General features: G+C 31.1%; 1 protein-coding gene across 2 annotated transcripts in view; it reads right to left on the bottom strand.

The window, feature by feature from the left end:
* Positions 1–215: 215 nt before the first annotated feature.
* Apoltp (Apolipoprotein lipid transfer particle) overlaps positions 216–13,137 on the bottom strand; it is a 159,110-nt gene continuing 146,188 nt past the window's right edge. For both annotated transcript variants that reach the window (XM_076404794.1, XM_076404795.1), the window contains 7 exons: positions 11,747–11,947; positions 11,570–11,691; positions 9,009–9,130; positions 5,898–6,018; positions 5,178–5,309; positions 3,387–3,580; positions 216–310 (listed from right to left, as the gene is read on the bottom strand). In XM_076404794.1, coding sequence (XP_076260909.1) covers positions 284–310; positions 3,387–3,580; positions 5,178–5,309; positions 5,898–6,018; positions 9,009–9,130; positions 11,570–11,691; positions 11,747–11,947 — 919 coding nt within the window. In that variant the 3' untranslated portion in view covers positions 216–283. The remainder of the gene's footprint in view (positions 311–3,386; positions 3,581–5,177; positions 5,310–5,897; positions 6,019–9,008; positions 9,131–11,569; positions 11,692–11,746; positions 11,948–13,137) is intronic.

Genomic DNA, 13,137 nt, shown 5'->3' with positions numbered 1-13,137 from the left:
GTAGTTTTTTACTCATAACAAAAAAGAAACTTTGAAATCAGAAAAAGTACATATTCATAGATATAATACTTATTTTTATATTTCAATGAATAATATTGAATATATTACCATTGTTGTTATAGCTTTTAACAGATTAAATTTAACTATAAAATATTGATGAATTTTACAGCAAAAAACTACCAATTCTGTAGGTGAAAATAAAAAAAAAACAAAAATGGTTAAAATACTTTTAATTTAACTACTAATATACATTTTTTTAAAACTAATTCAAACTGGTATGTGGCTACATATCTTCATCATCAAAATAAATCTGGAACAAAAAATAGATGTACAATATTATTGCTGTTAATAGTTATATAATTGGAGTATTAAGGTTACAAGGGCTATTCAATAAGAAGTTGTGATCTTGTTTAGATCGAACATCGAACTTCGAACCATTTTGCTTGTAGCAAGGAGTGTTATAACTACAATTCTTTGGAATCTGGTTTTATAGCGAAAGGTACTTATCGTATCCGCCATATTCGCCAAACCTAGTCTCTAAAGATTTTTTTTTAATTTCTACTGATTGAAAAACTGAAAAAAATATTAACGAAAAGAAGAACGTTATAGGTCCTAACGAGAAGATCATTGGTACTGAATATTTAGTTCATATATTCATATTTAATATTAGAAAGCAGCCTTAGAGCAAATGAATAATAAATGTTACTAACATAGGGATATAATATAAAGTTCATTGCTCTTCATATAAGAACGTGTTTAATTAGTAACATTTAAAAAATAGTTGGATTTAAAAGAAAAACAAATTCTTGGGGGTGTTTCTGATAATCGCGTGATTCACTTAATGTACCTAGTAATTCAGTGCTCTCGAAAAAAAGTAATTATCTCTAATATCGCGAATGAAAATTACAAAGAACCTCACTTCCTCTACTGATGACTATCTTAATACAATTTAATGGAAACTATTTACTTGTCAGGCCATATCATTTAGATAACATTCATTGTGAAATGTATTTTTACGGGAAATTTAAAGAACTATTAATCTATTTTAATTCCATGTTAAAGTTTTGTTACTATTTTTATTACAAATATTTCGATTTAGAATATTACTTTAAAATATAAATGGGTAATTATAACAAACAGTTTGTTTAAAAATTAAGAATCATTGTTATATCGTTACAACAGATCGCGTTTTATTTATAAAAGGTTTTAACGAGGAAAATACTGATACCAAACACATACACAAGCGCACACACAAGCCCCTATATCTCCCAATTTCAAAGTTGTAGGCCTACATCTTTGATCCTTCAAGTAGAAATTTAATTAGCTCACTAATGATGATGTCTTGGTCTTGTTTGAATCCGTTTACCGTCTGTATTTGAAAATTTAACACATTCTAGTGGTTTGGGTCATTCCAATTGGGACATAGCCGTGCCATTATTTTTTCCTCTGTCGATCGAAATCTATCCGGGATACGATTGGCTGAAATACCCGTAATTACCTTTTTAAGGGCTTTTAATTTTACTTCGAAAGTACATGTTACTAAGCGATGAAAAATTAATGGCGAAACAACTGAATGTTGCCCTTTAGTTTATCAAATATTTAAAATAATTCCTTCCAGTTCCACGAATTGTGGAATACAAGGTATTTGTGACAATTCTATAGTTAATTAACTTTCGTCGGTATTTTGTATAAAAACTAAACGGTTTAGAGGACTCTGGGTATGACATTTTGTCATATTTATTAACAGTTGCAGATTTATAAGAGCTATAACATTCAACATACAGAAAGATTAAAAACCTTTATAAAATGGGTGGCCCTAAATGGTAAATCGAGTTATAGAAAAGGAAAAAGTCGACCGAACCCAAATCAGGTGAATACGATAGTAGTTCGTCAGTGTTTTTTAAGTTTTAACCAGAAATTTTTTCATAATGATATCATTCTAGGATGGCACATTGTCTTGATGTAAAGACCAAGTTTTCTATTTTAGCGATGTAGACTCCGATTGAAGAACACGTAATGTAAAAGATTGTAAACAGATATAACAACTTCTATGAGCACAAAAAATAATTTTAACAATTTTTTTGAATAATAACGATTATTGTATTGTTTTGGTAGAAAATATGTTACTTCCAAATTTTCATTGTAAGAAATTGTTAAACGAATTTTAAAAATAAATAAATAGGGCGAATAGAGTTGTGGGATTTGAGGTTTAGAATACCCACTTGTATTAGTAGGAATATAAATTGAAAACCACTGTTATTTCACAAATTTTAAGGCCTGATTACACAAAACCACAAGAAAGCAAGAAATATATATCACTGCTGATATATTTGTTGAGTTTGTTGTAAATATATGTATATACGTTAATCGTTTCTTTTAATAAAAATGTTATTACTTAAATATTAAATCACGTTCGTTAATGTAAACAATTCGATGTGATCTAAGGATGCCAAAAAACGATATATTATTTTTCGCTGATATATATCCATTATCTATATTTTTTGCCCGATATTTTTCGATATATTTTTAAAGATCGGTAGTTTTAAAATAGAGTATCCCCTACAGGTAATTTTTTCGAGGAAACAGGAATGTAGCGGAAAAGTTCGATATCAAAACTTGGGGATTCTGAAGGAGAGTATATCGAACATTTTTAAAAGAATATTTTTAAAAATGAATTACCGATTTTGATTCTCCTATATATCAATATTTTTTTAATATCGATGCTGATATATCGATCTTGTTTAAAATATCAATATATCGATATATTATGTGAAAGTGAATTATACGTGATTTCAGTTAGTCTGAGGAATTATTGAGGAATACTAGAAGTCGTATAGTTTCCAACAAAATAATACTTATTTAAAGATATTTACAGATATATTTTCAGTTTTTTCACAACTGTCCTATTTCAAAGAGATATACTGCTAAAATAAGAAACGTATTGTATTACATTGAATTTCGGCGAAATAATACATATAAGAAAAAGATTAAGGAGTTACATTTGCTTAAGTTCAGTTAAGCAAGCCTGGCGAAAAACTGTACAAATTCGGCCCATGTAACCAAAAATCCACCAATATGAGAACGATTTAAACGTAAGCTCGACAGAAGACACTCTGTCTTTTTCTTTCGCACGAATCCTTTCGGCTTGTCGGTCTCTTTACCACCGAAGCTTCATTTCGTAAGCCTTCAGTTTAACAAATAGTACTTCAGAGGTTGGATTGCCCGTTACTACGGCCATTTCGATTCTTATAATCTACATTTTAGATTTGCCGACAATGTGGATTTAGTTGCATTATTTATTAGACGGCGGATGCCATTATTTTACCACTGAGGTTTGCCGGGAATATACAGGCTTTTTTTCTATTTTTAAATCGCCATTTACTTACATGCTGCTCGATGTTTGATCTGGGATAGGTACATGGATAGCATTCCATAAACGATAGGCCGTTAGGAAGAGACGCACATTCACAATCGGTACAATCCTTTGGTACGGCCGAATAGGAGAGTCTTTTTGCAAACACCGTAGCAAACTTCCTGGCACTTTTCTCTACCTCCAAATGCTTTGAACTAAACAGCGTCCCTAAAAATTATAAATGAATTTAATTATAAATAAACTATAACATTGTATTAAAGTTTCTAGCACTGTTTTCTACATCCAGAAGTTTTGAGCTAAGAGTATTCCTAGGAACCACTATTTAGCAAAATTAATAGTGACATTTATTAACAGTTATTTCCTTTAGATACTTTTGATTTTAGTAACTTTTAAATTTATATTCTATCTGCAAAAGTAAAATTGTTACTTTAACTTTAAAATAGTAATATCAATATATTGTTTATTAGAAAAATGTTTTTTGTTCTTAGGAACATGGTGCTACTCAGTAGGATGGTTTTTTATAACCCCTGTAAAGGGGACAGGACGGTCCGCCTACTGTTGCGATAGTTGTGGTTTCGAATCCTGCTGAGGCATGGTCGTAAATTTATGTTTGTGATTATTTAACATTTATGATTGTCCTTAGGCAAGAGTGCAAAATTCGAAAGAAAAATGATCCCAGTCACGCCAGTAAGCAAGCTGGGAAAGACCGGATGTCTTCTGGGATGATCTCTAAGTTGGCCACTCGCTAGTCGGTAGGCCTAATGCCGAGAACTGTGATACAGAGCCTACATTAAACTGTAGGTCCCGTCCAAATAAACCTCGCTGGTACAAAGGAGGCTTTAAAATATAAAAAATATTCCTTGCGCTTTTTTTTTGTTCTCGGAAGTTTTGCCTTATATTTCAGAAATATTAATACTTAAAAAGATTATACTCATTATTTTAAAATACAATTTGCTTTCTGATAATCTGAAAAAGACCGTAAAATCCAATTTCAAGATATTCTCTATTAAAAAATTAATTCTTGATCTAGTTATAGCCGGATAGCAATTTAATTTTCAAACTATATTGTGTTTATAGTTCGATAGTATAAAGCGACATACAAATTAAGGAATTTTATTGATAGTAAAGTTAAGGTACGATATCATTTCGTTAATGTTTATACTGCAGTAGACCGGTCCATGTGTACGTGCTTAACTTTTTATTTAACTATTTTGTTATTAACACTTTAGCGGAAGCACTGACAGAAGTTGTTACAAAGAAAATGTTTCATATAATGTTTTATTTTTTTCTTACAGGAAGACAATCTTAAAATGTATTAAGTATAGAAAACATTGATACTAATTAATTATATATATGACTAGAACTGTGAATTAGTTTTGAGGGATTTCGAACAAGATTGTTTTACCTAATAAAACACCACATATTTTCTGTTTAGTTCTTAAGAATTTGACTAAATGAGTGTGATGATGAATAGGGATATTTTATCCTATTGGCCTTTTAAATCGACTTTCAAAAATATACATGCCATTACATTATATACTACTAGGGTACCATACATTACAGAATTATAAAACATAGACAACATATATTTAAGTACCCTCAAAATTAATTGATAGCCCTAGGGGTTTTGGATTCCTACATATAAGGGCATCGAATTTTTTAAATATTTAACAATTTCGTCCTAATCTTACTTTTCTGATAAAAGAAATAAGCAGCTGGAATTTTCTTCAGATTGGTAGAAAGCAAAGAATATAAACGCATGTAATCTGGACTGCGTAAAAAATTTAATCAATTTCCTACTTACCGTTTGTTTCTAGGGCCAGGGAAAAACAGAGTCCCAACGTTGATTTCGGAATCCTGATTGAATCTCTTAATACTTGGTCCCCTTCAAGCTTCTTTATATCTTTTTTAGTATAGGCCTTGTTTAAATCAACACCTAAAAAATACAGATTGGAAATATTCCAATTAATTCGTTTAAATTACGTTCGAAGGCGCCATGTGTACCTTTTTGGAGATACCACCTTTTATATGAAGCGAAAGAAATTCAAAGCTTGTTCAATAAAATGTCTATTCAAAGTTTTTTTAATAATGCGTCATGGATATTTGTGACGTCGAAACATTGCAATGTTGCTGCATCAACTCGTGAGTTTTAGTTCAGTTTGGCTTTGACATACAAGAAAATTTTAAGCTACATAAAATAATTGAACAAAAATGTTATCAAATATAATTTATTTTAACATTATAGTATATCTGAAAACTACAGTTAATTATACAGCCACAATAATTTATAGGTAAGAGTTAAAACCTCTTTACACCATTGCATTAAAGAATGTTACATACGTCTGACAAACGGACGGCGGCCAGTTGTCAGACATACGCAAACTTATTAAAAATATTAGTTATTATTACTACATATTAAAAACCGACAAACGTTACTTTAACACTTTGATTATGGAGGAAGGAGGAATATCCATGACGCATTACTAAAAAAACTTTGAATAGACTACATATTAATCACACATACCATATGGTACCTTGTTCTCCTTTTTCCTCAGTTCTCCTTGAACGCTGAACGTGCTATTCATCAAAATATGAAGCGAGACGGAATTTTCAAATAATAATTGGTGTACTGTTGAGTAATCGTGCTAAAAATGGAATAAAAGGGATTATTAATATCGCATCATTGAAAATATTGCTACGTTTGAAAGGTGCTGCTGTTCCCGCATATAGACATCGTTAATTGCTTCCAATTTATACAAAAAAAAATCGGAACACATTTTATGATTTTACAATTTTCGTGTTTTTAGAATTGTCGACTATTTATTTTTTTATTAATAAAACTTTATATCAAATTTAAATAAACAACATTTGATGTATTTACAGACTGTCGGGTTTTATTTAGTTTTTCAATAAAACGAAGTATAGGAATCGATGTGCAAAATTGATGGATAATTGAGGATATATTTTTTTTGCTCATTTCGAAAATTTGGGTTTTCCAAATCTATAGAGTGAATAAATTAAGCTCTTGAAATATCCCCTAGCGGGAAACATCATTCAGTAATATAGGTTGGGCAATTGATTATGGTGATTGATTAAAACGTGTATAGGGAGAAACCACCCTATTTTATAAGACCCTTTGAAGGACCTTCTTGTGAAACACTTATGCGGTTTGAACAGTTTCGCTTGCGGCTGAGGTAAATATATTTACGTGTAACTTTGAACATGCCTCTAATAGCAACAAAGCGATAATAATTTGTAGAGACCTGTGTGATATTTTTAATATGCTATCAAATTTAATTTCATGGAGATATCTACGCTCAAATGTTATAATAGATATGGTTGTTAAGTGGAGTTATTATTTTAAAAACCTGTAAAAATCGTATATTAAAGTATGTGAGATGCGTGAAAATATAATCCATATATTACTGAAAAATTATAGCAACAAAGCGATAATAATTTGTGGAGACCTGTGTGATATTTTTAATATGCTATCAAATTTAATTTCATGGAGATATCTACGCTCAAATGTTATAATAGATATGGTTGTTAAGTGGAGTTATTATTTTAAAAACCTGTAAAAATCGTATATTAAAGTATGTGAGATGCGTGAAAATATAATCCATATATTACTAAAAAATTATAGCAACAAAGCGATAATAATTTGTGGAGACCTGTGTGATATTTTTAATATGCTATCAAATTTAATTTCATGGAGATATCTACGCTCAAATATTATAATAGATATGGTTGTTAAGTGGAGTTATTATTTTAAAAACCTGTAAAAATCGTATATTAAAGTACGTGAGATGCGTGAAAATATAATCCATATATTACTGAAAAAAATGTTTATCGTAATTTTGATAATGATTTGAGATGAATTTTATTAGCAAAAATTGCAGGGTTTATAAGAAATTGCACGTTAAATTGTGGTGCCATAAATATATACAAAATTTTGTTTAGTTGAAAGTTATACAATAAAAATAATTTTAAAAAATTAATGAATTTCTGTTTAATTCAAATAACTTAAAATTGTAGATTCTACAGTAATTTAGCATGTATTTTCATATATTTCGCCTCAAAATGCATATATTTTGATAGTTTTATATTTATACGACAGGTGAAAACTTCCTCACATAATAATGACAATTTTCAATTTTTTACATTTTTTAAAATTATTTTCCGATCATTTCCGTTCAACTAATCGTCGATTAATGAAAATTACAAAGTTTTTAGAGAATTTTATGCTGAATCTAGTGCTGCTATAATAAATTTGATACAACTTTTAGTGTTAAAATTATACAGTGACAATTGTATTTTGAAAAAACAATGTATTTCAATTTTTGTCGCATATCATAACAATTATAAATACTATTAAAAATTACATGGATTTTCGTTTACTTCGCGCTAGAATACATATATTTTTGGAGTTTCATCTTTTTCTGAGAAGCAAAAATTTTTGCCATTTGTTCCATATATATAGTCGTGAAAATTTGCGATTTTTTGCCATTTTCAAGTTTTTTATTTTCATTTCCGTTAAACTAATCGTAGATTAATGAAAACTACACAGTTTGTAAAGAATTGTATGCCAAATCGAGTGCTGTTATAATAAATTTGATGCAGCTTTTAGTTTTGAAGATATATAACGAAAATTGTATTTCAAAAAAAACGATGTATTTCTAATTTTGTCGCATAGTATAAAAATTATAAATTCTATAACAATTTAACATGAATTTTCGTTTATTTCATGCCAAAGTACATATAATTTTACGGTTTCATCTTTTTCTGAGAGGCAAAAAATTCTGCCACTTTTTCCAGTCATAAAAATTTGCGATTTTTTGCCATTTTCACGTTTTTTGTTGTCTTTTCCGCTAAACTAACGGTAAAGTAATGTAAATTACAGGGTTTTTAAAGAATTTTATTCTGAATCTAATGCTGTTATAATAGATTTGATACAACTTTAATTTTAAAATTATACAATGAACATTGTATTTTGAAAAAATCAATATATTTCTATTTTTGTCGCATAACAAAAATTATAAATTTTATAACTGTTAAACTTGAATTTTCGTTTCTTTCGTGCCAAAGTACATATATTTTTAGAGTTTCATTATTTTCTGATCGGCATCATCAAGTTTTTACTGTCATTTACATTTAAATAATAGCAGATCAATGAAAACTTCATACGTTATAAAGCACTGTACGCTGAATTGAACTGTTGTACAGCAAATATTATACAACATTTAGTTATCTCCCTATTTTATTTGGAAATATGGCAAATGGCAGGAAATTTTAAAATACTCTAAGCATTTTACGCTGAATAAAGTAGTAGTATAAAATATCAATAAAATAGTTAATAAATAAATAAAATAGTAAATTAAGTACCAGTAAAATGTATATTAAAATGAGAGTTATTAACTTTAACTTAGTATTAGTCCAAGATTTGCGCGCAATATTTATTTTTGTCGTTTTTTTTAGTTGGCTTAATGCTTTTTAAATAGCTGAATCGCCAGAAAATATACACATATGATAGAGAAGAAGTTTTAATATTGTACGCGAAATCTATAGAGACTTTTATCTGAAAACTTGACGCTTAATATTTTGTGACATAAATATATATATTGTTTCCGTGCATTACCTGCATATTGTGCTCTTGACATTCGGAACATGGAAATAATATGAAATTTCTGGATACACCCGGTCTAAATATCAATTTATTAGCAAATGTTATGGCTCCGTATATGTCGGCATTTCCGTTACCTAAAACATGAGATAAAATTAATTTATTTTGCATGCAGACTTTGAGAAATCATGTCGCTTATTGTTTACTGTACGTACAATCTACAAAGAAATTGCCTTATGCCGGCCAGTTTAGTTTCTAGCTGAAAAATCCCGGTGTTTGAATGTCAGAGATTCTCAACATTTTGTGGCATGTTGAGATTTAAATATTTACTTACATGACGAAGACAAAATGAAAGGAAATGGGAATACCTATGATGTTCATCACTCTGAATAATAAATGCAATCATATAATAATCTGACATTCTGAATTCAGAAACTATATATAAAATACTCCATATTTTGATTAACCAACTACAAGACACAGCAAAGGTGAGAAATTTATTTGTTATCAATGAAAGTATGAAAGTGACGAATTTTTTGTCTTTAAATGGCCCTGTACAATTTTTTTTCTGGACAGTCAATTACACAATCAGTTTAGTTTTAATCAAACGGTCAGAAATACACGCCTCTATATTATGAAAGAGAACTCATATTATAGAGCTCTTTTATTGATCCTGCTCAATTTTCAGACAAGATGTTACACTGGAACAATTTATCCTGTTACATATCTAATTTTAGTTTCCATTGATTACCATTAACTCACACATGAAAATGTAGTTCAAAACAAAGTTATTTGCGTCTCATAAGTAAGCAATAGCGGAAGCAAATGCTACTTTCGATGGCAAGTTTCCATTACATGTAAAAAAGATTAAGAAAACATTTAAATACCTTCATGACACTATCACAATAATATAACAATTCCTTAAAAACTCAGTTTTGACTAATAACATAGCGAAGAACTCAACAAATGTGATCGATCAACTAGCGTACTTACTGGATCTTACACCGTGTCATTTTTAGCTATGGCCAAAATTAAAACTACGACTTTATAACAAGATGTTTTAAGTTAACTTAGATCTAATTTAACTTGAGGTTATAAATTGAGGAGGATTGGGTTATATTTAAATTGAAACTATTTCTAGTTATTTGATAATTCCCAGACGTTTATAGATAGAAAGAATGTTATTATAAGTTACATATTCGACAGCAGGCTCCACAGTGTGAATTAGTTGATAGGTCACCAGTCCCATTTAAATGATGATTGTGAAATGATGGTATGCAAATCCATCATCGAGCCAATCTGGATATACGCAACAGTTCAACAGTATTGGAGAGATCTCAGTAGTAGGCTTTAAGGAAGATGCCCAATATTCCTCAAAGCATGAGCAACATATATATGTATCTGAATCCGATGTGCAAACAGTAATGAAGGAAATAATATTGTAGCGACCTTGAGGCATGTCGAATTTTACATCGTGGAATAACGGTCTACAAAATAGCCAGAAATATAATTCCAGATGTTGAACACGGGCGGGGTGCCAGCAGCGCCAACTAGAATCCGATAACGAATAGCTGGCGGCAACCCCGAGACGTTTATCTGGGATGTTATTGAAGGGTATTTCGGTCATTCAGTACTCAACCCTCGTTTGGTTTAGACGTGCCACCATCGACTGCCCAAGCCTCGTCAACAGGTAACTCCGCTGCCATCCGTTTTATTATTTGTATTTTTCACATTTTTTATATTGCCAATAAATAACGGTCACATAATGTAAACACCACTGTTTCATTTTGTTTTACCTCCATTCACCGAGCCACATCATTTACCCTAAAATATATTATAGCATAGAGGAGCCTTGGGCAACATATATAGCGTGACAGCAGCACGTGAGGCTCAAGACATCTGACATCTTCAGAGTCTGAAATATATTCATGTGGAGGAATGGAAGCTGTGCCCACATATCGCATTGAAAAAAATACAGTACGGTTTATAGTTTAGAAGATAGACAATACAGTGACTTATTGTTCTGAAACAGATTATTATGGCGCAGAACAAAAAATGAGAAAAATTGTGTTACATTAAAAGATGCTATGATAATTTTTGATAAATATGTTCTTCCCCTTTTCTGTTAATCAGACCGGTTATTTTTCAACTAGCGGTTGTGTGACTTCTTATTTTCTTTCTCCCCTCAATCTCATACTGGTCTGTTTGTAATACAGCACGCTACTCATTTCGTTTTCCTTCCCCTGTATATATCTTAGCCACTTTAATCGCTTGCTCTTAACAAATTGCAAGTCTGCGGTTTACTCTTATATACCAAAAGCTATTTACCCGTTTTACTATCCTATATTTTTTCTGGAAATTCCTCATTCGAAAAAAAATCCCTAGCTTGCGAGGGGCTACTCTATTTTAATCGATAAAAAATAATGTTGAGTTATCAAGATTTGCTTGAGAACGAAACTAAAATCCGCATTATCGATCGAAAATGTTGAAAGTTAAAAACGCGCCGGCAATTTATTTGTAGACTTTATAAATTCCTAATAATTAATTTTAAATAGGGAGAGACGGATGAAACTTACCGACGGGAATATTATCAATGTAATCCGAAACTGTGCGAGCATCTGTAAAAGTCTTCGAATTTATAACAATACTTCTGGGAGCATTAAAAACCCCATCACCACCAAAAACAACAACGGCATATCTGAAACGGCGTTTTATTATTTTAAATTTACAAGAGTTCAGCTTGTATAAATTACCTGTTGTTGGTTATATTTAAGTCAGACAGTTCTTGGTTTATTGACTCAACCACAATATTAAAGTTTTTATTATTCCTTAGATCTTTATTACAAGCCTTTGCCTCGACTATAAAAACTATGTCTGCCATTCTGGGAACTGCGGAACCTTGTAATCTTACAAATTCACCTTCGGATATTTCGCTTCCGTTCAATAAATTGCATCTGAAATTAAACATGTTATTGTAAATTACGAATTCTCACAGGAACTATTATATATCTGCCAGACCTAAACATTAATTCTCATCATTTACTGTTTACTTTGAGTCATACAGCCATCAACAAAAGAAATTAAGGAATCGAACAATCAATCTCTGGATTCCTTTCGAATCTCTCTGTGGTTAGTAATGCCGGGTATTCACCCTGGAAAGCTACTAAATATCTCTGAAACGTCCCATAGCTCGAGTGCCTCCTATTAGAAAGCCTGATGGGAGGTGGACCCGAAATAATTTCGATAAAGAACATCTGGAAGGAAGATTCCGTACAAACCAAGAGGAAAATGTTCTATCATGCCTCAATCCCAATTACTGTTCTGAGACTATTACAACGGTTACTCCTAGGGAACTTTCGGAAGAAGCGAGCACCAGACTATGACGTTGTTACAGGAGAGATTCTTAGAATACTCCAAAGAAAGCCATTGGTTAAACTAACCAATCTGTTTAATATTTGTACTCGGTTACGGTAAGTATAATCGAATCATATTGGCCTATTTCTTTATTGCCAGTTATGGTTAAACTCTTTGGAAATTGATTGTGAAACGTCTCAAACCTATTCTCGAGCAAAAAAAAGCTGATACTATATCACCAATCTCAAACCGATATAAGGGTTGTTATGCCTCAACGAAGTATGTTGGGGTCAGTACTTTGTCTTTGAATAATTTTAATTGACTACCTTCAAAAAGGAAGCACTAGCAACAGCGACTATTACATAGCGTTATTGGACCACATGAAGGACGAAATCGCCGAAAAACGGCCACACTTGAAGAAAAAGAAAGTGCTGCTTCACCAAGACAATGCACTGTGTCACAATTCAGTGAAAGGAATGGCAAAAATCCATGAATTGGGCTTCGAATTGCTTCCTCATCCACCGTATTCTCCAGATCTGGCCTCCAGTATCTATTTCCTGTTCTCAGGTCTCAAAAGAATACTCACTGGGAAGAATTTTTCGTCGAATTAAAAGGTGATCACCGAAACTGAGGCCTATTTTGAAGCGAAGGAAAATCGTACTAAAAAAAACGGTATCGGTTGGAGGGTCGCTATAATCAGGGTATCAATCTTGAAGGGGATAATATTGAATAAAAAAAACCTGATTTTTAGGCCGGGGACTTTTCAATTGGCCTATTAGTGGTAGAAGAA

The sequence above is a fragment of the Rhynchophorus ferrugineus genome, unplaced genomic scaffold, assembly GCF_030347505.1.
Source record: "Rhynchophorus ferrugineus isolate W39M unplaced genomic scaffold, kcgeb_rfMv2 rfM5, whole genome shotgun sequence".
In the NCBI taxonomy this organism is placed as follows: Eukaryota; Metazoa; Arthropoda; class Insecta; order Coleoptera; family Curculionidae; genus Rhynchophorus; species Rhynchophorus ferrugineus.
The sequence above is the reverse complement of the archived record's forward strand: the minus strand, read 5'-3'. Positions and strand labels throughout refer to the sequence as shown.